Source organism: Ursus americanus, chromosome 14, assembly GCF_024610735.1.
Source record: "Ursus americanus isolate L20-20 chromosome 14, mUrsAme1.1.p, whole genome shotgun sequence".
Classification (NCBI taxonomy): Eukaryota; Metazoa; Chordata; class Mammalia; order Carnivora; family Ursidae; genus Ursus; species Ursus americanus.
In genome coordinates this window covers 59,556,419-59,579,781 of record NC_142140.1, presented here as the reverse complement: position 1 = coordinate 59,579,781, position 23,363 = coordinate 59,556,419, and the positions used below count along the sequence as shown (strand labels likewise).

Genomic DNA, 23,363 nt, shown 5'->3' with positions numbered 1-23,363 from the left:
GGCGTTTCAGTAGGCTGACCCCAGCCTGCCTCGGGGTTCAGGTGGGGGTGTGGGGCCCTCTCCTAGGAAAGAGAGGGAGGGGGACGGACCAGCCCCCAGCCTCCACGTCCACGCACTGTGCCATTTCCTCCTGCCCCACCCCCTTTTTGTTCTGAGCTTGGGGTATTTATAGACTATTAATTTTCTGAGCCAATAGTGGTTGGGAGTCTCTTGAAAACTCGGGAGAGAAATGGTTGGGGGGACAGGGGAAATAACCCCCAGCCCTCCTTCCTGGCCCAACCTGAGGGATCTGGGCCTGTGGGCTGTGTCTGAAGGCCCTCTGGCAGCCAGGAGGGGAGGGGGTGCTGAGCTGTGAAGCCCCAGGTAGGGGTGACGCTGTGTAGCATTAACCCCCTTGGGGGGGGGGTCGCTGCTGGTCTGAATTGGACCCTCCCCACTCGTGCCCTTATCCCCAGATTCCCCTGGGGCAGAGGGACAAGCCCTCTACTGGGGCCATTTCAATGGGGGTGGAGTTTTTTTTTCCCATTCACTTATTTTTTACTGATAATGGAGATGATCGGGCCCTACCCCCTGCCCCCCCAGTCTTGTCCTTGCCCCACCTTTCTGTCCTCCAGACACCCCCACCCCCTCCCTGCCTGTTCCTCCCTTCATCCTATCGTAGGTGAACCCCCCCATTATGTGTTTAAAGTTAATGGTTTCAGATGTGAACATCATGTGTTAACTGTAGCTCTGTAAACTTTTTTGTGGGGGGGGTGGGGAGGGAGGGGTCAGAGGGTAGGGGTCAAGGACTTGTTTTTGTTTGTTTTATTTTCCAAAAAAAAAGAAAAAAAGAAAAAGGAGAAAAAAGGAGTGGGTTTGTTTTTGAAGAACTGTCTTGGATACCTATTTAAATGTGTTCTGTTGTGTTTGTTTTGTTTTTTGTTTTTTTTTTTCTTTTTAACGATTTTTAAATAACACCTGTGCCTCCGCGGGTCTGAGGGTGGAGGCCCCAGGCAGGAACCAGCCCGCCCCCCTCTGCCCTCACCAGGCTCCCCCAAGAAAGCATTACCCACCCTCGGGGGGTCGGGCTGTGGGGTGTCCGGGCACCTTGCGTGAGTTTCCTGTATGAAAACAAAATTGGGAAAGATAAACCTATACAAACACCGTGATTTCAAGTAATAAACAGAAAATGAAACGAGTGAATGTGCTGCCCACTTGGGGGGGGTAGAGGGGTCTTGGCCATCACAGAGGGGCTGCCAGGTGTGACGGGTGGTCTTAACCTGCCTGGGAGTGGCACGGTGAGTGGGTCTTTCCTTCGAGAAGAGGGCTTGGGGCGATCCGGTGGCCAGGTAAGACGCTGAGTTGTCCCGCCACCTCGAGTAGCGGGAGCTGGAAAGTGGGTGGGGGTCGCATCCCAGAACAGTTCCCACGTTCCCTCCCTGGCTTGAGGTGAGGGTGGGCAGGAAGTTGCCCCAGCAGGGGAGGGAGGGGCCGGCCACTTCCCGGTACCCAAGGCCGGAAGTCCTGCAGGGTGTGGGCACATGGCTGCCTGCTTACAGTGCGCCCTGGGTGGGGCCTGGGTTCCTGGCTCTGGGAAGTGGGCTGGGGACTGGCCCCTGGAACTGTCAGCAGGGATGCCTGACCACACACCCTGGGCCTCAGTTTCCCCAGCCACTGACAGGGAGACTGCTCCAACTGCGGGGTCGGGCACGAGGTACTGCATGGGTGGGCCCCTGACCTGAGCCCCCTCCTGGGTGCCTGGCCTCTAGAAGCTCTCTAGCGGCGATCAGTGATTCCCCAGGGCTTGAGGCTTGTGTTCAAGGCCTCTGGCCTGGCTGTCCCAGCCTTGGGCGAACTCTCACCCTCTCTGGCCTCACCCTGGCCTTGCATTCCAGCGCTCCCCAGCCCTGACGGTCATGCATCAAGCCTCCAGGCCTTTGTCCCGGCCGTGCCCTGCACAGGAACACCCCTCTCCTGGCCACCCTTGCTCTGCCTGGGTACTTCCTCAATTGGCATCTCCCCAGGGGCCGGGCCAGGAGCAAGTCCTCTGGGGTCCCACTGTCATCCGCCTTGGGGCTGAGCAGAAACAGGACGATAACAGCATCATCTCCCCTGTACTTCCTCAGTTAACAAGCACTGCCACCTAAGAGTTGCAACTAATTATAGTTCCATTTAATAGATGAGAGAACCCCAAGCCCAGAGAAACATCAGTTGCCCTAGAGGATTGGGGTGATTGTCAAATCGGTGACCACCTGCTCCTGGGCAGATTTCAGATGGCCCAAGCCCTTGCCCTCCCAGCTCCAGCTCCAGGGAACCCAGGGTCAAGGGACACAGGTCCTGTCCCAGGAGTGTCCTGGGAGCATCTCCACAAGGCCCTCCTGCCCCTCTCCCTGCCCAGTCACCCCCAAATCATCACAAGCCCACCCACGGCAGGAAGGCAGGATGCCACACGTCAGGCTGATCCCTCCAGACCTCAAAGGCAACGGCCACAGGTCAGAGGTGTGGGTGGGACAGCTCAGGTGGAACCTTCCACCCACGCGGCTGCCCCCGGGGGTCACGGCTGAGGGGTGTACCCAGGGATTCTACAGGGCTGGGTGGGGGCTGTGGAAGGAGGTAGAGGCACCCGCTGAATCACAGGTGGAATCTCAGGCTGTGTGTGCGCGCTGCAGGGCGGGGGGCACTTGCCCTGCTGCCCGGGAACCCACCCCTCAGGGCGCTGCCTGGCACCCAGCCCGGGAGTCCAAGGGTCACAGCCCTGCCCTGGGGTCCTCAGAGGACAACACCCTGGTGGGGGCTTCGGGCCACTGGCCTCCTCCCCCCTAGGCGGGCGCGCAGGGCACACACCTAGCCAAGGGGAGGTGCCCGGCCAAAGGGAGCTGCGGCCAAAGGGGCTGCAGGCTAGGCCATGTGAAAGAAAGGTAAACTGAGGCCCACCGACGGCTGGGGCCGCGGAGATCGCAGGGGGCGGTGTCTGCCCTGCACCGCCCCCTCCTCCCATTGAGGAAAAAGCTGAATGGGAGGGGGTGGCCCCCGGAAACCCGCAGGAATGGAATCGCGGTTTCCACGGCAACGTGCCGCGAAACGGGCCTGACGTCACCGTGGGGAGGGCGCCCCGCCCGCCCCCGTCCGCGCGTCGGGGGGCGCAGGCCGCGCCCGCCCCGGGGGACGCCTCACTGGTGGCCCCGCCGTTCGCTCCTCCGCACGCACCAATGACAGCGTGGCGTTGACGCCGGAAGGTGGGACTGCGCCCGGGCCGGCTGAGTGCGCAAGCGCGCGCGGAGGCGGGCGGCCCCCTCCCTGTGGTCGCGCGTCTGCAAACTTGGGGGCGGGAGGCGCGCCGAGGGTCTGACGGCTCTGCAGCGCCCGGACGGAAGAGGGGGCGTAGCGGAGGGCGCCGCACGTGGACCCTCGCACCGCCGCGTTCGCGCGCATCCCTCCTTCCACGTCCAGGCATTGTCTGCTGCCCCCTCCTCCTCGCCTGGGTGACAAGACCTCGGGATTGGGGGAGCATGCAGCCCCCGGGCGGGGGGGGGGGCGCAGGAAGGCGAGCGGGAGGAGAGCACTTGGCCTGAGGCTTTGCCAAAGGAATAGGAGTTTGCCCAGCGTTGGCAGAGGGAAGGGGTGCCCCTAGGTGGGAGACACGGCATGCCAAGGACCTGGAGACGTGCAAGCAGGTGTATTTGGTGGTGTGGGGGCAGCTGCGAAGTTAGTTGGGGGAGAGAAAACAAAAGGTGGGAAGAAGACGGCGAGGCGAGGACCCGAAAGGGGTGATTCCCCGACTCTGGCTGGTGATTGAGAGTGGCCCCCAGGGAGGAGGGGCAAGTGTAGGGAGCAGAGACCAGAACATCCAGGTGGCTGGATGGCGGGGCCTTCAGCCTGGGCTTAGAGGAGAGGCCTGAGGAGGGACAGATGGGGCATTGTCTGAAGGCGGCCTCTGGTTCATAGAGAAGGAGTTGGGAAGGGGGCTGCAGGAAGCTAGGGGCTTGGAGGAGGGGGAGCAAGTTTTGCTGTGGCCAGGAGTCCACTCAGAGAAGGCCGCGGTCAGCGTGAACAGGAGCAGGGTCTGCCAGGTGGGGAGCATACAGGCCAAAACTTCTAGTCCAAGGTTAGCCCCAGGCTGGGCAGGCGCAAGACTCAGTCGAGGGTCCTGTGGGCTGTGTGGACAGGTGTGGCTGCCAAGGTGTGAATCCTGGACTGGAGGCTTGGGTCCAGGTGGACAATGCTCCTGGATGATGAGACAGCCGTGGGCAAGCAGGAGAAGGTCACTGGGGTCACTGCTTTCTGCCTGAGGCCAGAGTCCCCTGGGGGCGGCCAAATGGGTAATTGGGGCTGGCTCCACGGTTTTGAAATGCCAAAGGCCAGGATCAGGGCCTGGCTTGGGGAGGAGCCGGGCCTCTGGCAAGGAGCCATCTGGGGAGAACAGGAGTGAGCGGTGCCCTGTCGGAACCAGCTCCCGCACCCCCAGCACCAGGCGGGTGCCCAGGGCACAGCCTCCCCCACCAGGCTCAGTGGGACCTGCCTACCTCTCAAGCGCCTTGGGAATGGGAGTTCCCAAGCTACGGCCAAGGGTGCTGGGGCCCAACCCAGGAGTCTTGACTCCAGCCCCACCCACGGCTGCCCAGCCCTGGGAGGGCAGGGGACAGGCAGCCTCTGGTGTGACCCAGGACAGGTGAGCAACCCAGCCCCAGTGTGGGGGCGGGGCTGCTGTCCCCTGGGGCCCTGCCCCTGTGACTGCCCTCCCTCTGGGTCCCTGTCCCTAGCTTGCTGCCTCTACTCCCCTCTATGTCTGCGGCTCTGTCTCCTTCCTGCTCTGCCTCTCCTGCCTTTGGCCGGTTCTCTTTTCCTCTTTCTTTTTGCCTTCCTCAGTATCTCAGTCTGTCTCTATTCCTATCTGGGTCTCTGTCCCACCGACTCCTCCCCCACTTCCGCCCCCTCTCGGGGGAGGGGGGACCTCCCTCACCCCCGGCACACATTCCAGCCTCCACCCCCGCCTGGCTGCCCCTCCCTGGAGCCAGCTGCTACTGTGTTGGGTGCCCAGGATGGAGCGAGTGGGCTCAGGCTGGGTCAGAGGCTGGGGTGCGGGCAGGGGCTGTAGGGGGCCCCCCCTCATTCCTCTGGAATGTGGGCGGGGCCGCCGGCGAGAGGAGGCGGTCACCCGCAGGCAGGGGGAGCCTGGCCTCTAGACAGCTGGCTACGACCAGACTGTACGCGCCCCACCCCCCAGAGAGGATCAACGCAACCCCCAACTCCCACACAGGGCCCCTTGCCGCCACCAGACCGACCAGCCCGCCCTCTCGCCCACGCTCAGAAGTGCACCCCTCAACAGTTGAGGGGTAGATACGGCTCCCCACCCGAATGCCAGGCTCCCGGCTCTGCAGTACCCACCCACCCCCGCGCGCACACGCACACGCACGCACTGGCCCCAGCCCACCGCAGCCTCGATCAACACTAGGATTTTCAAAACAGTGGCGCCCCCATTCTCACCCTGGACCAAGACCTCCCTTAAGAAAACCGCAAAATTGAAAGTCACACCAGGCAGGGGCAGGTACTCAGAACCTCAGAGACTTGTCACCCACGGCAGCACCCTCCCCAAAACACAAGCCATCGCCCCAGCCACACGCTGCCCACATACCCTCCATGGCTTTAGGCCCACCAAAGGAGCAGAGACCCGCTGATCTGCGTTCGGGACAGGTGGGGGTGCATGCACTTTCTCCATCCCTGTTGGGACCTGGAAGAAGGGGGTGTGAGCATCAGACCATCTTCTGGGTGCCTGCAACAGGAGAAAGAGCAAAGAACTCCCAGTGCCTCTGTGGTGGGCGACATCTTGTCCCTGGCTGGCACCCCTTTGTTCACCCACACTGACCCCGGGAATGCCTGCTGCTGCACCCACTTCTCAGATAGGCACCTGAGGCCCAGAGAGGGACCTGGCAATACCAGCCTGCACACTAGCCTGTGCGGCTGGGCACCTGGCCATCACTGACCTTCAAGGAAGAGCCAGACAGCTGTGGGACACCGACGCTTGTGCCATGGACACATGGGGTGGGGGTGTGCACTCGTGCTGGCCACCCTGAGCCACGGTAGCTTAGCGGTCTTGTCTGAGCCCCTGGCAACTGCCACAGGAGGGGGCGATCTCCGTTCCCACCACTCCAGTGTTGCCATGGAGATACCACAAGCCCTAGGAAGGGGTCCTTCTGGCCCTCGTGCCCACAGGGAGCCTGCGTATGGGCGACAACTTGAGTGTGGGGCCAGGGTCAGCTGAGTGGATAGGACACTTGTGGGGTATAGCTCCTCCTACCCCCGGGGAGTGGGGGGCGGGGGTAGGTGTGAACCTCAGCCCTTCCCCAGTCTCAGAATCCAGTGGGCTGTGTTCCCCGCCCCCACCAAGGCAAGCCTTTGGGTTTCCGTGAGCACACAGGGGTGTTTGTGTGCCCGAGCTCTGGCAGTTCACAGACATCTGGTGTATGTGTGGTGTACTTGACGTGTGCTTGTCCGCCTGTGCACTTGCCGCCACACGCGCGCCTCCGTCTCCCTCAGTAGGGAGGAAGGGGTCACCATCTGGGTCTCTGGAGGATCCTGCTTACAGGAGGAGCCAACGTGCAAACCCGAGGGGCAGGCATGTGACTTCCCGCAAGTGCACAACAGGTGTGTCTCCCTGGGTCCCTGGGTCCCACCCCAGGGTCCGAGCTCACCAACACAGACCATGCAGTCCTGGCCTCTGCAATCCCCGGATGGGATCCTGGGCAGCAGCAGAAGTGTGGGGGCCTCCACATTCCTGGGCCTGGACTCACAGGGGGCTGCGCTAGGTGCCCCCAGCCCCTGTCCTGCACATTCTCCACTACAGAGACCCCTTCCTAGGAAGAGGAGGGAAACTGAGGCCAGGGGCAGCCCCTTCTAGTAGCTCCCCAGGGTGGCAAACAGCTGAGTTTCCTGTGTTCACAGTTGGTAGTCACCCGGGGGCCTCCTAGAGACTTCGGAGGGCCCCCACCTCCTCATGCAGGTAGGAGGGGGGGGCAGTTTAACTCTTTCTCTGCCGGGCTTATGGCCTCTTGTAGCTGTCCTCTGCCCTAGGAGACCACATAGCTCTCGTGCCCACCCCGGGGGCATGAGTCATGCCACCAGCCAGGGACACATATGCTCTGAGAGCCCTGTCCCCCAAGTCACACACACGCAGACCTGTCCATGACTGCTCCACACCCATATCCCTTTTGCACACGCTCTGGAGTCCGTGTACAATCCCCTTGTGGTCTTGCGCACGGAGCTGCACCAGGCGCACGCTTCATATCCGCGCGCGCGCACACACACACAGCCCCACTTTCGCGTCCACACAGGCACAGTCCCCAGCCATCCTTGTGTCTGTTTACCCACGACTCCCCAGCTCACCGGCACACATGTGCACCACACCTGGCAACGCGCACACTCATCCAGTCTCCGCTTCCCCCACCCTGGCTCTGGGCCCTGCGGGTTTGGGCCAGGCGGGCCGGCGAGTCTCTGCCAGGACGGTCCCACTTGTGCGCCCCCGCCGGGAGGCCGCCAGGTGCACTGTGCCGGCCCCCGCCCGGCCGACCGGGAGGGGGCGATAATTATGCGGCCCGAGGGCCCCCCCCCCCCCACACGCGCCTTTCATCCCGGCCAACGCCCGTCCGGGACCCAGACGCTCATTACCGCCTCCCGCCCGGTCATTAGCCAGGGTCGGGGGAGGACCCGGCGTCCAGAGGCCCGGCCCGGCGGGAAGGTGGTGGGGGCGCCGCGGGAGCGCAGCGGCCCCGCCCTCGTCTCCATGGCGCCGCCCGCGGGTGGGGCGCCCAGGCGGGGAGGGGTTAGACCCCGGACCGAGAAGTGGTCCTGGAGCGGGCGCCCGCTCCGCGGAGGGGCGATTTGTAGATGCGCCGACGGGGACCTCCCGGCCTAATAATCCCCGTCCCGCCGGGCAGGCGGCGAGCACTGCGTGTCCAGGCCGCGAATAGCAGCCTCTCCCGTGCCCGCGGCTATTTTGAGCCCCAGCCTCCCACCCCCCGCCACCCACCCCTCCCAGCGCACTGACAGAGGCGCGGGGTCAGGCCTGTGGGCGGGACGAGGACCCCATCCCACGCTGGAGCACGCGGCGGGACCCGGAGCCCCCGGCTGGGGTGACAGCGAGGCCGCAGCGCCCCCTCGTGTCCATGGGGAGAGCGTGGCGCAGCGGTCGCGACGGCGATGAAGGTGGTCCCAGACCCCTGAGACCCCGAAACGGACACGCAGATGCAGGAAACCACAGGGACGGAGACAGGCAAAACACCTGAGACGCAAGCACACAGTTTCCACACAATGCCCACAGCAGGCGCACCTGGCAACAGGTGTCCCCAGGTATGGGACCTTTCTGGGATGGGAACCCAGGACAGTCGTTGGTATACATGGACACCGTTACCTAGCAACGGGTTCATAGTAAACGTTTAATAGCTGTGTGCTGGCGGAATGAATGCAGGAATGAATGAATGAACCGAGCAGTTCACAAAACCGGGAGAAGGCAGACTCAGAACCTCAGAACAGTGGGGGCGGGGCCCAGGGGCAGAGAATGATTCTGGGCCACCTCCGCTTCAGGGACACCCGGCCTGGGCTGGAGCCAGGGGCCATTGACCTGACTTTGCCAGGGGAACACATCAGACAGGGTGGTGGGGAATTGCTCCTGGGCAGGGCATACCTGGCCCCAGTTCACCCCCCGCCCCCCCCCCCCCACGCAGGCTGGGAAGCAGAGGGAGCTGAGAGCTGATGTCTCTTTTTGCTCCTTTTAATAACCACCCCGCGTGAGAGGCTGACGCAGCAGCAGGCTGCCTCTGACGGGGGACTCAGTCGTAAGGGAGGGCTGCGGCATGGGGCAGCAAGGTGCAGAGGAGGTGGCGATGAGTGACGAGCTACTCTGCAGGAGGGGGCTCCTGAATTGAGGAGGGGTCCCAGTGATCTTATCACAGGAGACCACGTCCTTGCCTGTGTCCCTTGCTTTGTCAGCTAGACCCACCTGAGGTGGGGATCAAGTCTGAGGACTGGAGTGGGGCTGGAACTTCTCTGCAGTGGGCAACAAGTGGGGGGTCTGTTCCCAACACCCGCAACTCTACTGCATAGGGTCTACCCTCTGAAGACTTTCTAGAGCAGGGCTTGGGCAGGCAGGGTTCTGCACTAGTTTTTTCCACCCCATGGAGAGGTCCAGGGTCACCGGAGACAACCTAAGCCAAAGCCTGCACAGGGGGCAAATAGTGGCCACAAAGGGGCTCCCATAAAGTGGCCTTGGGACTCCCCAAGAGCAATCTTGCAGGTGAGGGTTCCCACAAAGCTGGTTCTCCTGCTAGCAGAGATCTTGGACCTCCAGACAGGAAAAAGCCACCGCGGGGGGGGGAGGGAAGGGGAGCAGAGCACTGCTTACCCCATGGTGGGTGATGAGTCCGTTCTTGGTACGCACAACTGTGTGCTGGCAGGAGGCTGGGGCACGTGCTGGAGGGGAGGCCGAGGGTTGAGACCAATGTTGGGGTGCAGTGCTGACCCCAGTGGTGGGGTTGGGTGCCCAGCCTGCAGTCTAGAGCTGGAACGCACAGAAGTGTCTGTCTAGGTGCGTGTGGGTGTGTGGGCCCACACCAAGCAGAAGTCGGGCTGGGGTGGAAGTTGGGTGTGGGTGCTGGTGGTGGTTTGTAGGCAAAGTAGGTTGCGTGAAACTGGGGTGCCCCAAAGTTGAGAAGTAGGAGGAAATGGGATCTTGGCAAATATTGGGATCCACGCACGTGGGGTTGTCTCAGTCTTGGGATTTGGGTGGGCCTTGGGGCCGACTACATGCGGTGGTGTATTCAGGAGCGTGGGGTCCTGGGAGTACCAGGGTGTTGGGTTATATTGCCAAGTATATAAAAATGACGTCAGGGTTCAGGAGAAGTGAGAGCTGGGGCTGCGGTGGGGATGCGGACTTAGCGAAGGTTGCATTGGCAGCGATTGATGGAGCAGAGCACAAGTCCGAGTTCGAGCCACACCAGGAGATACCCGGGAGGTTTGGGCCCTTGGCCTCCAAAGGCCCCTTTGTTCCCTGCCACAGGCCTGGAGGTGGGGTGGGGGCGGGCATGCGGAAGTGGGTCAGCCCCGCCCCGCCGCGCGCCGGCCCCGCCTCCGGGTCGCGGGCGGAGGACTGCGGACGAGGCGCGTCCTCGCCAATTACCGCGCCCGGAGCCCGCGAGCACGGGAGGGGGGCGGAGCCGGGTCAGGCCCCGCCCCCGCTCATGAATATGAGGTGCGGCTGCGGCTCCGGAGCCCTCGGATTGGCTGGCGCGGAGCGGGAGGCGGGGACCCGCGGCGGCGTACTTAAGGCCGGGCTCTCGGCGCCCCCCCCTCACTCGCGCGTTAGGAGGCTTGGCTCGTTGTGCTGCGCCTTGTTCCCGCCTGCGTCAGGGACCTTCCCGACTCAGTGGTGAGGGCCCTGGCGGCGCCGACTCCGCGGGCCCGGGGTGGCGAGCGGCCTGCGGCCGGCCGGAGGAGGCGGGACGGCGGCGGCACGCCCCTGGGCGGGGGCGGCGCCGGGGCGGGCCCGGGGTGGAGTCCGCCCCGCCGGCGGCGATGGGCAGCGGGACACCGGGCCAAGCTGTGGCCGGAGGGCGTCTTTCCCTCGGGCCTGGCCCTCCGCGAGCGGGACGCCACCGCAAAATGGCGGCCGCGAGCGCGAGGCTGCGCCCAGCGAAATGGCGGGAGTGCCGGGTGCCCGGATGGAGTGGCGCAGGGCGTGCGCGGGGCGCATGCGCGCGGCGGTGGGCGGGGCCACGATGCGTGGCCAGGGCCGCCGCTCCCGGTTTCCCGCTGGAGTCGCGCGAGGGCAGCGCAGACCCGGTGCCCTCCCAGTTCCCCGAGCGAGGGTCCGAGAGGCGCGGTCCACCGTACGTTCTGGCCTGTTTCCGGAGCTACTTGGCGGGGTTTCTCCCAGCCCGTAAAGAGTCGGTCTAAGTTGGCATCAGCCCCACATGTCGCTCCACGTGGGAGGCCCCGGCCTCCTCCTCTCCCCCGCCCCAGTGCCCAGCCACCCAGCCCTCACAGGCGCCCCACAGTGGACCAAGCACTTTGCCACTCCCCGCCCCGATGGTCAGGCTGGGAGTTAGGTCCCTGCTCACAAAGGGTTACGATGGAGGCCCACGCCTTCTTTGGGTGTCCAGTCTTAGACGTTCTCTGCGGCCCTCAGCTTGGCTGGAGCTGTGGGGTCCCACAGCCGGGGCAGCCCTGAGGAGCGCTGCAGAGTCGGGGTGCGGCCCCAGCCCTCGGGGAGCCCCCAGTCTGTGGGGGCGGGGCTGGGCTATGCACAGTAGAGGCAGGGAGTCCAGGGCGGTCAAGGGTGGAGGGCCTCCTTGAATTTAGTAGTGCCAGCTGTGGATTGGACAGGGTGTTCCAGCGTTTACGCCACAAGCCAGTGTTCTTTGTGTAAAGGGGGCGGGAGCGTTGAAGCCCCTGGAGGATCTCAGGATTTCAACAGCATTTGCCACAGGCCACCATGGCATCAGACGAAGGCAAGCTTTTCGTCGGAGGGCTGAGTTTTGATACCAATGAGCAGTCGCTGGAGCAGGTCTTTTCAAAATATGGACAGATTTCTGAAGGTGAGGCTGGTGCTGGGCTAGTGGGGCCGGGCAGGGCTGCTTGTGGGGAGGGCTGAGTGCAGACCCCAGATCTCTCCTGTACAGTGGTGGTCGTGAAAGACAGGGAGACCCAGCGATCTCGAGGCTTTGGGTTTGTCACTTTTGAGAACATCGACGATGCCAAGGATGCCATGATGGCCATGAACGGGAAGGTGAGGGGCTGCTGCTCTCGGGGTGCAGGAGGTCTGGGTTTGCAGACAGGGTGGGGAAGCACAGAGGCTAACCTGTGCGAATCTCTGGTCTCCAGTCTGTGGATGGGCGACAGATCCGAGTAGACCAGGCTGGCAAGTCATCTGATAATCGATCCCGTGGGTATCGAGGTGGCTCCGCTGGGGGCCGGGGCTTCTTCCGAGGGGGCCGAGGCCGGGGCCGTGGGTTCTCCAGAGGTAAGTGCTATGCTCAGGGCCCAAGGCCCTCAGGAACGCTGTGGGGACGCTGCTGGTAGGCGATGCCGCTCACTTCTTCTTGTCCATGTCTGCAGGAGGAGGGGACCGAGGCTATGGGGGGAGCCGGTTCGAGTCCAGGAGTGGAGGCTATGGAGGCTCCAGAGACTACTACAGCAGGTGAAGGCTGAGGTCCTGCCCAGGGTGTGTGGGAGGCTTCTCTCCGGATGTTGGCACAGGCTAGGGCAGCGCTGCTGCAGCAGATGGCGTGAGTAGCCTGAAGTGTCTTTCTTTCAGCCGGAGTCAAGGTGGCGGCTATGGTGACCGGAGCTCGGGCGGGTCCTACAGAGACAGCTACGACAGTTATGGTAAGTCACGTTCCAAGGGCACCACGCTGCCGGGGCCTGCGGTGGGAGCTCAGTAAGCCTTGGCACCCTCTGCGAGCGACACTCAGACTTTGTCACTGTGCTTGCCCATAAGGGACAAGACTGCCCTCTCGGTCTCTGTGCCAGCAGCCGTTTCTACTACAAAACGTAAAGGCAAAACCAGACTGACTAAGAAGGAAAGGGAGAGTGAGGGCCCCCCCGAGCAGGCAACATCAGTGCATGTGCGGCCGCCTGGCCCTGCCGCCCTGCCCTCAGCTGTGGGGGGGGTTGGTGACTCCCGAGGCTGCAGGGCTGAGCCCTCCAGGTCTGGACCCGGGAGTGGAATGCTGCGTCTGGTCGCGTGCTTCAGTGCCTTTACACTGTACCTGCTTCTTGTTCTCAGCTACACACAACGAGTAAAACCCTTCCTGCTCAAGATCGTCCTTCCAATGGCCGTATATTTAAAGATTTTGGGAGCTTCGCTGAATCGTTAATGTGTAGTGAACACACCTCCTTGTACCCCACTTTTGTAGTCTTATCGGTTGTCATCTTGTCAAACACAGCCTGACTGCTTCTGACCCCCAGATGGCCTCGTTACTAGACTTTTCTTTTTAAGGAAGCGCTGTCCGTTTTTAAGGGTTTTAAAAACGTTCTGAAAAGCACTTCAGATTTTACTTTTTTCTTTTTACCATGAGCCATAAGTTTTTTAGGAAATCATTGGGGGTTGTGTGGGTTTTGGTTTTGGTTGTGTTGCCTTTTTTGTTTCTCTTTTTAGTGGGGTCAGGCCCGTGAAGTTGGGTGCCCCAATTCACGTCTCTTAAGATTGAACGGACTCTGAATCCGCTTTTTGTCGGAAGCTGAGCAAGCTGTGGCTTTTTTCCAACTCTGTGTAATGTTTCTGAGTGTAGCGTGGTAGGACCCATCCTGGGGCAGTAGCCGAGGCGCTCTGGCTGCCCTGGGCCTGGCCTGTATGGCCCTTCTGTGCTATGTATGACCCACAGTAGACTTGCAGACGTCCCCTCGAGAGGTTCTTGAAAATGTTTATTTATATTGTCCTTTTTTACTGGAAGACGTATGCATATCCTATTGATGTTGTATTTGAAGTGGTTAAGGAATTCTTGTACGCAGTTTTCTTTGGCTTTACGAAGCCGATTAAAAGACCGTCTGAAATGAACCTTGCTCTGACAATTTCCCTTTCATTGCACAACACACTCCCTGCTACGGGTTGGAGGCAGTTGGAACTGAGCAGAGTGCAGTTTGAGAAGGAGGTCTGCCAGTCCTGCCTGAGGCCCTTGGAGAGCTAGACAGGGAAGGCAGGATAGACGGACACTTGCCGGGCCCCTTGTGACAGCCGACTGCCATCGGTCCTGGTTTAGGTGAGAAGGTGGGTGACGGGGTGGGGAGCTTAGCAGGGACGGTGGACACTCGGGCACATGACGCCGACCTGGACCGCCTTAGTTTAGAGGTAGGCTAGAGAGTGGACAGCAGGCAGCGTCCCTGGGCGACCACAGACTGACCAGCGTGTTAGCTAGCTCTGCTGTTGCTTTACAAGTTCTGAGCTTTCACCGCTAGCCTATGGAAGCTGCAGCCCCTCGGAGGACAGAAGTGTTGTGCGCCCAACAGACCTCTGAGACGCAAGCTGCTCCCTTGGCTAGCTCATATGTGGAAATAGCCCTGTAATTCGAGGTAACTCCTTTTGCTCGTGTCCGCATCCCTCCTCTTGTCAAGAGCTCATTTGAAAGTAAAGTTATGTACCTGGGGAATGTTCCTTTGACTGTTTCTCCTTTTCCATTTTTTTTTTCTTTCTTTTTTTTTTTTTAAATCAAGCTAGCACTAAAGTCAGACCTCGGCCGTTGGCCCTTCCCCGCCTGCAGCCAGGCGAGCGGCCCGGGCAGTCATACCTCAAGAGTAGGTTTGATCCATAAGCAGGATTGGAGACCACCGAACGCCCTGCCTTTTGGAATTTTTGTTCATCAATTGACAGTCTTTTCCAGACCTCCTTACCTCAGGCTCCTAACTAGCTTTCTCTGATGTCTGTTGCCGCCATGAGTTTTTCCCAGAGCCCCACACTGTTCTCTAAGCAGCTCCATCCCAATTGGGTAGCTGGCTCTGCTTAAGGGTGGAACGTGGCCTGACCCATCTGAAAGGCGCAGGCCTACCCTGGGCACGCCAGCCTGTGACGGGGCCTCTGCTGGGATGGCCCCGATGACTAGCTTGAGACCCTCCTAGGAGCTGTGGATGGTTTCAGGGGAGGCAGGGAGGGGCAGACACGAGCTGTGACTGGGACACTGGGCATAACGCTTCTTTGCTTTGGCAGGTTGAAGGGAAGCCAGTGTGACTTGAAAGAGTGGCCAGAGAGCAGCGATGACCTGGGGTCACTGTCCCAGGAGGGCCTTCACCTGGAAGCAAGAGCCAGAGGCACGGCCACCTGTCCTCACACCATGTTACCTGTAAGTGCTATCTTGGGGTGGGTGATTGGAGACCCTTTGGCCGTGGCCGTGCCTGGCTCATCCAGTGGGTTCTCCTTTCGTGGTCTCCTGCCCCACTGTGACCCAAGCCAGGGGCAGCATTCTGTGGGCCTTCTGCTGGACCCCTCTTTATCCCCCCTGCTTCTTGTTTTCCAGCAGGTGCGTCACTGGGGAGGCTGAGGTTGTGGGGTCACGTTGCCCCAGGAGGACCAGGTGTGCCGCAGCTTCGCACCACAGCTAGTGCTCACCCTCAGCACTAGCAGGACATGGACATTGGATTTGAATAAAGGGCTGGTGTGTCCACACAGAAATCCGAGTTTGGCTTGGGGTGCGGCCGTGGAGTCTGGGTGGGGAGGGATTTGGGGGAGTCTGCTAGAGAAACCCTCTCCTGGCCTTTGTTCAGGGTACAAGCTGGACCCAAACCGGAAAGACCACCCAGTCACTTGGTTGTCTCCTTGGGCAATCCTTGTAGTAGGTTCTGAGGGGCAGTCAGGCTGCCAGGTAGTGGTGGTTCCCAGGCCCCCTCATCCGAGGCGGGCACCTCTCTCCCAGGGTCTTGGTAGAGTCACCCCCTGAGCCTCCCATCTTGTGCTGCCTGCAGGGCCGAGCTTGCTTCCTGGGCTGGTTGCGTCCTGTCCTGGTCTTGGGGTGCAGAGCATTGGGGCTGACCCTCGGTTGCGCTGCCTTAGGCCCTGGCCTGCTCACCTCAACTCCCGGTAGGGTCGGGAGGGTGGTGGCAGGGAGCCCCGAGCCCAGTCAGTGCAGCCTGCGGTCCTCCCACGGGTGGGGAGCGGTCCCCCGCTGAAAGCAAGATGCACCCACCAGCTGGACAGCCCCCCGGGGTTCTGGTCTGGCCCGAGCGCCTGGAGAGCAGTGCGCCGGTCAGTCTTGCACCAGGCAGCCTTGCGGGGCCGTGGCCTTAGACCCCACTGCGCGCGTTCCCGGAGCCGCCTTCGCGGGGAGGAGGGGCTTGCGAGTGGAAGTCGGGCTCGGGCGGGGCGGGAAACGCGAGGTGCGCGCGCAGCCGGCTGGGCGCAGCGCCCTGGGGGACCCCGCCCAGGAACGCCCGGGGATCCGCGAGGTGGAGGCGGGGCGTCTGCGGGCGTTAGGCCCCGCCCCCACGGGCCATTGGCTGGGGCCGCCCCCGCGCCAGTGAGTGACAACTGCTCGCGGAGGCGGGGCGCAGCCACCGCTTCCGCCGGGCCATGGGGCCGCGCGTGCCGCCGCCGCCGCTCCTGCTGCCGCTCCTGCTGCGGGCGCTGCTCCTGTCGGCGCTGCTGTGCGGAGCCGAAGAGGCCGCGTCGCCGCGCCGCGTGCAGGCCACGCTGTCGTCACCGCCCGCCGTGACGAACGGGAGCCAGCCGGGCTCGCCGCACAACAGCACGTACTCGCGGCCGCCGGACTCGTCGGGCTCGGCACTGCTGCGTTCTTTCTACGTGCTCACGGGCCTCAGCGGCCTCGCTGCGCTCTACTTCCTCATCCGGGCGTTCAGGTGCGGCCGGCGCGCACCGCCCCCGCCGCCTGGGCGCGGCCAGTTGTCGTGCGCCTGGCGCCTCACGTGTCGACGCGAAGCCCCGCCCCCCGGCCCGGATTGGCCGGCGCGGAGCGCGGACGTCACGTGGGCGGGGTGGGTGGGGGCGTGGGCGTCCCCGGGGCGCGGCCTCCCTCGAGCTTCCGCCCGCGCTGGGCCCTTTTGCGGCTGCCGGAGCGCGGCGGCGACGGGGGAGGTCCCGGGCGGCCGCCGCCTGGTCGGCTTTCGTGGTCGGCCGCGCAGGCCTCTGCTGCGTCACCCCAGCGCCGGCCGAGCTGCGCTGCTCGGGTCTGCCGCTGGACCCTCTGCGGGCGCGTTCCGGTCGGTCCTGGGTGCCGCGCCGCCCTCCGGGGCCTTCGCCCGCGGCGCTGAGCGCGCCGGGACCCTCCAGACAGCCCCTCCCGGTGCCCCGGTGACCGCGCCCCCGGCACTTGCTGCTCCCTTCCCTGCCCCTCCCTGTCCCTGGCCGGGGGTCGGGAGCGGGGCTTCTGCCCGAGCGGGCCCTCCGTGAGGACCGTCAGAGCCACGGAGAGTCACTGCGGCCGTTATGTGGCTGTTAGAACGCCAGGAAACACACGGACTAGGAAGCTTCGCGGCAAGGCTGTCAGGAGGGTCTGGCCGGGGGTGGGGCTGGTCACAGGGCAGGCGGGAAGCAGGACAGGGTGTCAGCCGCCCTGCCCCCCGGACGCACCCCCACGTGGCCCCTGAGCTTGCCCGGGCCTGCTTGCAGGTTGAAGAAGCCGCAGCGGAGGAGATACGGCCTTCTGGCCAACACCGACGACCCCACCGAGATGGCATCACTGGACAGCGACGAGGAGATCGTCTTTGAGACGCGGAACCTGAGATGGTAGTCTAGCTCCCCCTCAAGCTCGGGGGCTCCTGTCTCAGGGAACGGGGTGGGCCGGGTTGGAGAGTCCGGGGGGCTGGTGAGGCATCGCTGTGATCCCAGTGCTGGCCTTGCAGTTGCCGGCTCTGTGGCCCAGGAGCAAGGCTCGCCTGCCCCTGGCCTCTGTTAGCCATTTCTCCAAGGCTGGACCAGGCCGCGGCACTTGAACCTGGGAGCGCCTGCCTTCCACTGATCCTGAAGGCCAGGATCAGTGTCAGGTGGAGAATGAACAGTGGGGGGCTGCGAGAGCCTGGGTCAGGGATGGTCTCCATGTGGCCCCAGATACTCCTCCAGGGCACAGAGCCCATAACAGGGCTGGAGCAGGAGTGAGGGCCTGTCCAACCCCAGTGTGTTGGGGGTGGGGCATGCAGGCATGGAGGCCGAGAGACCAGGGGACAGTTCTGATTTTTCAGGTCCCCAGGAGGAGGCACTGGTGTGATCTGGGATCCCATCTGGCTGGGGGACCCCTCCTGCTGGGTGGGCTGTCTGGGGGGTGGCGGGCAGCAGCTGGGGGAGGTGGACCTTGGTGGGCCACAGTGGAGGGGCTGGATGGTTGAGGCTTCTGCTCGTCACTTGCAGGGCGAACCCCAGGCATAGCAGGGTCTCATCTCCTACCCTTCACCTCCAGATGCTTAGGTCAGGGAGGCAGCGTTTCCGGAAGCACTGGGAGAGGACAAGAGACAGAAGCAGCTCCCAGCATGTGGTGCACTCCACTGACCCTCCTGCCGGCTATGACGCAGACTCTGAGAGCTCGTGTGGGTCCTGCCTCCGTTGCTCCGAAGCCCGAAGCCTCCTCGGCCCTTCACCCAGACAGGACTGTGCAGGGTGGAAATCAGAGGCTCCGGAAGCCTCCCGCGGGCAGCGGAGGATGGCGGGACTGTGACTGGTGCCACTCAGCTCTGGGGATGAGGCAGCCCAAGCTAACACCTGGCGGTGGGTGGGCTGAGGGACCTGTCTGGGAGCGTCTTCTCGCTGGACTGGACGCAATAAAGGCAGCTGAGGATCTGTAGCCAGCGCTCCGCTCTGCACAGGGCCGGACCCTGTGTGCCAACGCACAGGTGGCGGGTGGGCCCCAGAGCAGGGCTCCGTTTGGGCCTCAGTTCTCCCATTTGTGACCAAGCTGGGCTTCTTTGGACTTGTCCCCAGGGGGTCCAGCGAGGAGTCCTCCAGGGTAGACGGGGAGCTGGGGGAGACCTGCCCTCACCTGCCTGGATAAAGATCTTGCTAGTCATTGCCTCTGGGTCCAGAGAGAACTCTGTTCAGAGGTCAAAGCTCTTGTTCAAGGGCTCCTCCTGTGCCGCGTTAAACCTGGGGCGCCTCTAGGGCCATGCCCTGCGGTATCCCCGCCTGACCCCGTTCACACCTCCAGCACCTTTGGGGGTGTTTCCCAAGGAGCTCTGGGGCAGTAGTGGAGGGGGCTGGAGCTTCCTGCAGCCTTAGGACCCCTGCGCCCACCATGCCTCTCCCCGCCAGGCACCTGTGGAAGCCCTGATGAAGCCGACCCCAGCCCCAGCGGGGAGCTCGGCGGGTTTCTCTGTGGGCCTTGTTTTCCCTGTGAGCTGCTGTTTCTGGGCAGATTTCGGTTCTGGCCTGTCACCCCCCATCCCCAGTGGTCGACCAGCCTGAGGTCTCCCCCGGCTGGCCACTGGCCTGAGGTACCGCAGGCTTGTCGTTGTGGGGCGCTGCCAGCAGGTGGCAGCCTTGTGCCACCCAGCCTCTTCCCTGCTGGCCGCGGGAGCTGGGGGGCTGGGGGAGGTGTGGCCTGTCCTGGTGTGGCCCCAGCGGGGCCCTCTGCTTCTCGTGCCTCATCCCAAGCCCCACCTTGTCCCCGTGTCCATGGCGGCATGGCTGAGCCTGCTGCCTGCTCAGGGTCCGTCAGCCCCGTGGGCCCATCTACCTCCCAGGCCCGCTGACCTTCCCCACCATGCCCAGCCTGGATCCCTGCCTGCTGCCAGGGTGCAGAGAAGCTGTCTCCACCACGGCCAGCCGGTCCGCTCCCCTGCAGCTGGGCTCTTCTGCGCTGGTCCCTAGTCTGCTTCCCTGGGCATCTCAGTTGGCTTCCTCCCCACCCCAAGTCTGCTCACATTTCCCCTTTCTCCTCTGATGGCCAGCTGGTGCCTCCAGGCAGTCCTCCCTGACTGCTCTTCGAACCTTGTTCTTTGGGAGGGTCTTGCACTGAGGGTCCAGCAGGAAGGTCAAAGAAGAGAAGCCAGAGTCCCCGGGAGGCCCCCGCTCCTCTGGCTCTCGCTCTTTTTCTGTCTGTCCCCACCGTGGGTCTCTGTGCTTTTGTGCTCGTGTGCAATTCTGTGATCTGACCGTCCGCCCGCCCGCCTGCCTGCCTGTCTGTATCTCCAGCCGCACGGTCTCTTTCAGTTGCTTTTCTGTTCCGTCTGTCCCTCTGTCTCTCCGTCTCTCTCTGTATCGGACCCATTGGGACACACTTTTACCAGGCATGCAGACGCCGTCCCCAGCTCTCCTGCCCTGTGATCTGCGCCCCTTTCCCACAGCTCTGAGCGATTCTTCGAGCTTCAAAAGGCACATTAATTACTCTAATGAGGTCAGGAGAGACCCCGCGCTCTGCCATCCGGAGCTGGGAACACACTCCGTGTCTCCCCCCGCCTCAAGCCCGGCCGCCTCATGCCCACCCCAGTTGGGCAGGGTGGGGTGCTCCGCCGGCTTTCCGGCCCTTGGCCTGTCAGCAGCAGTCACTGAGCACCCACACCCCCTGCAGGAGCACCACGTAATTGGCAGCCCCCCCAAGGTTAATGCACTATTAGCAGGAAGTTCTCCGCGGCTAAAAGCCAGGAGAGGGGCCTGTCAGCTGGAGATGAAAGCGGGCTTGAGGGCCCATGTGCCCGTGCAGACAAGCGCCTCCCTCCACCTCCTGCACTCACGGGCGGCACAGTTCACAACACAGGACACACGCACGCACGTGTATACACACCGGTGTCCCCTGAACGGGTTCACCACCCAGAACCCTCAGGGCCCCTCCTGGCACCCCGATTCCCCACCACTGTCACCAGCAGCACACACTGGGCACGGCCTCAGTTCTCCGTCTGGGACACAGGCAGATGGAAGCTGGCACCTCAGGCTGGTTCGGGGGCGTCTTACAGCCAGGCTGACCCGGGCTGATGGCCCCTGGCAGTGGTCAGGGCAAGGCGTCTTCCCAGGAAGCGAGGGGGCTCCTTTGCTCCCTCTCACGTGGGTCTCCCTCTCTGCCCCTGCCCCGCCTGGCCGAGCTGGGGCTTCCGAAGACCCCTAGAGCCAGAGCAGGAGGCAGACTTGGGCTGATCTGTTCTTCAGCGAGAAACTTCTGCCCGGTGTTAGCTTCTGCCCGGGCGCCGCAGCCTTCAAACGTGAGGTGTGGAGGCTGACCCCAAACCACGGGGGCGTACCCTGTGGGCAGCAGGTTGCGAGTGCTGGGCTGGGGGTCAGGGGTGCTAGGAGCCAAGTCTGGGCCTGGCCTGGACAGGAACCTCCCCTGAGGCAGACGCCCAAGACCAGGGTGGACAGGCACAGACCCCATCAGAGACCCTATTCTGTCAGCCAACCCTGAGTGACCTGTGATCTGGCCTGAGCCTTGAACCCAAGACTGACCCCTGTCCCCAGAGGGAACCTGATCTCTGACTCTTGCCTCCAGAGGAAGCTTACTCCAGAATGACCCCTGGCCCCAGCTGACACCCCTGCTGGCTGCACCTGGAGGCCAGGATGGCCGCCGCCCCCCCTGGGGGGGGGCAGGGCTTCTCAGATGCCCACAGTGGCCCCAGCAGGGCAGGAGTCCCCAGGAGCAGCTGGGCAGCTGTTCCTGTGCCCCCATCCCCACCTTGCCTGGGGCCAGGCCTCGGAGCTGCCCTGCCCTCCCCTCCCCGGGGCCCCTCCACCAGGAGCAGCCGGTGGGCGCAGAGAGGTTGAATGGGGGACGCGCGCCTTTGTTCCTGTCCCTGCTCTGGCTCTGACCTTGAGAGAGAGACAAGAACAGAAGGAAAACAGAGCTTCAGCTCAAATCCGCTCGCAGCAGCAGTGGCGGCTCTTGCCTTGGTGGCCCCTGCATGCAAATGAGCAGACCCATGGCGGGGGGGGGGGGGGGGGGGCTTTGCTGAGGCCAGCCCCTCGGCCTGGTGTGCCCTGCCCAGCTCCCCTCACCCCTGTGGGTCCAAGTCTTGCTGGGTCTGACAGAAGAGACCCGGGCCCCAACTGTGAGGTCCCATCAAGTTGGAGGACGGAGGGAGCTTCCAGAAGGCCTCTCTTTATCAGGCAGGACACTGGACTGGGCCACCATGCTGGCCCCCCTGTTCTTGTGGCCCTATTTCCATACCTGTGCTCGGGAAAGAGATCCCAAGCCCCCGGAGCAACCACCCTTGTGCTCTTCAAAGAGCCAGACCCATAGAGTAGGGAGAGCCGGCCTGTGTTGCTGGAACCCCAGGCCCTCACTCTAGGGGTAGTCAGGGAGTCCATTTGAAGGCCCTGCCAGTGACCCCAGGCCAGTTCTGGGCTTCTGTGGGCCTCCTAGGCCTGCCCTGGCCACTGGCTGTGGACTGAGTGCCCCCCTCCTCTATAGAGCCACGGGGCCTACCCTGGGACTTGGGTACCCCTACTCAGGTAAGAGGACAAGACCCAGAAGTCAGAATGCCCAGAACAGACAGGCCGAGTTCCCCAGAGAGCAGAGGACTGCGAACCTCGTGGAGGTGGTGGGGCACAGGGGGGGACAGGCCTTGATGCATCGATGAACAAAATTTTAATGGCAAGAAAAAGGGAAGGACCTTGAGAGAGGGTACACCCTGAGCAAAGGCTGGGAAGTGGGGGGAGGAAGAAACTCCAGACACATGTGGGGTACACCAAGGACACACTGGAGGTATGTAGCTGGGGTGGGTCCGTCCACCTTGCTGAGCTGAAGCTTGGTCTGCCAATCTCTGGTCTCTGACGGTTCCCGGAAAGATTTGCAGTAATCCCTCGCGTGGGAACTTTCTAGTTCAAGCGGTCTTGGCTCCTGGACCTCGCACTGGATCAGGCCTGGGGCAGTGAAACAAACCCAGAGAGGTGGGACCTGGGTGGGCGCCACTGGCACTTTCCAGCCAGCACTTGGTGACAGAGTACCTCTACAGACAGAGAGGCTGTGGCGTGCTAAGGACAGCAGTGGAGGGACAGGCCCCCAGTTCCTTGCCTGTAGTCAGCTCCCCAGGAGGGATCACTCTGAGTTCCCAGAACAGGTCAGACGCTCTGGGCCTTTGCTTAAACTGTGCCCTCTGCCCAAATGCCCTTCCGGCCTTTCTGCCCCGTCAGATTTCACCTGTGTAGTGACTTAATCTGCTGTTGGCCTGGATCCTACACTGGGCTGCTTGGCCGCACCTTGAGCGGTGCAGGTGGACTCCACGCACCCGCCCCTATGACTTGCCTTGCTTCCTGCCTCCGGTAGCAGCTGAAGCAGGGACTCTGGTTCCATTTCCCAGAAGAGGAAACAGAGGCCCACGAGGAGAAGTGGTTGTGGGCGGGGGGGGGGGGGGGGGGGCGGGCAGGAGTGGACCAGCGCTTTGGACTTTGGGGAGCAGGGAGGCAGGGAGTTAGCTCAGCCTAGTTGAGGATTTGGGGTCTAGGTCTGAATGATGGAGGGGAGACGGGGTGAATCATCTCTGGCCTGCTGCTCCTCTTGGCGGCCAGGCCCTGCAGACTGCCTTGGTGGCCCAATCGACAGGAACTCAGGGACCCCGTCCAGGCCCTTGTGAGGATGGTAATGGGGAGGAGGGTGGCACGGAGTCCCGCCGAGTCCAGCGTCTCCCGGGCAGGACCCCGGGGATGCCCGCAGCGCGCAGCCCCGCCGGGGACGGGCCTGGCGCGGTGCGGCCGGGGTGGCGGGCGCAGTGCAGCAGGAGGCCCCCGCCCAGCCCCCCGCGTGGCCGGGGCGCGGCAGGAGGGGGCGCCCGCGGCCCTCCCGGCGCTCGGGCGGGACAAAGGCCGGAGCCCCGGCCCCTCCCCAGCGGCTGCGGCGGCGGCGGCGGCCCGCGCTGCGAGAGTCCGCGCGGCCGGGCCGGCGCCCGGGGCGACCCCGGCGCCCCGCCCGCCGCCGCCTGCCTTCTCGGCGCCCGAGGTCGCGCGCGCCCCGGCGGGGGCGGCCGGGGATCTCCAAGCGCCG

The 23,363-nt window shown here is 63.4% G+C and overlaps 2 protein-coding genes across 7 annotated transcripts; both read left to right on the top strand.

Annotated features, from left to right (window-relative positions):
• Nucleotides 1-10,260: 10,260 nt before the first annotated feature.
• CIRBP (cold inducible RNA binding protein) lies at nt 10,261-15,130 on the top strand. Of its 3 annotated transcripts, XM_045800241.2 has the most exons (8): nt 10,261-10,396; nt 11,398-11,564; nt 11,649-11,755; nt 11,851-11,989; nt 12,085-12,166; nt 12,284-12,354; nt 14,669-14,801; nt 14,976-15,130. In XM_045800241.2, the coding sequence occupies exons 2-7, from the start codon at nt 11,462-11,464 to the stop codon at nt 14,671-14,673; spliced, it is 507 nt and encodes a 168-aa protein (XP_045656197.1). In that variant the 5' UTR covers nt 10,261-10,396; nt 11,398-11,461; the 3' UTR covers nt 14,674-14,801; nt 14,976-15,130. The 3 variants fall into 3 exon arrangements, with proteins under 3 accessions (XP_045656197.1, XP_087723578.1, XP_045656196.1); XM_045800240.2 differs by lacking the exons at nt 14,669-14,801; nt 14,976-15,130 and adding an exon at nt 12,755-14,173 and having other exon boundaries at nt 10,262-10,396; XM_087867452.1 differs by lacking the exons at nt 12,284-12,354; nt 14,669-14,801; nt 14,976-15,130 and having other exon boundaries at nt 12,085-12,170.
• Nucleotides 15,131-15,991: 861 nt separating this feature from the next.
• On the top strand, nt 15,992-18,245 carry FAM174C (family with sequence similarity 174 member C). Of its 4 annotated transcripts, none has more exons than XM_045800228.2 (3): nt 15,992-16,311; nt 17,081-17,197; nt 17,816-18,245. In XM_045800228.2, the coding sequence occupies exons 1-3, from the start codon at nt 16,025-16,027 to the stop codon at nt 18,117-18,119; spliced, it is 708 nt and encodes a 235-aa protein (XP_045656184.2). In that variant the 5' UTR covers nt 15,992-16,024; the 3' UTR covers nt 18,120-18,245. The 4 variants fall into 4 exon arrangements, 2 of the variants coding, with proteins under 2 accessions (XP_045656184.2, XP_045656185.2); XM_045800229.2 differs by having other exon boundaries at nt 15,993-16,311; nt 17,865-18,245; XR_006780120.2 differs by lacking the exon at nt 15,992-16,311 and adding an exon at nt 16,473-16,962 and having other exon boundaries at nt 17,865-17,887.
• The last annotated feature ends 5,118 nt before the right edge of the window (nt 18,246-23,363 follow it).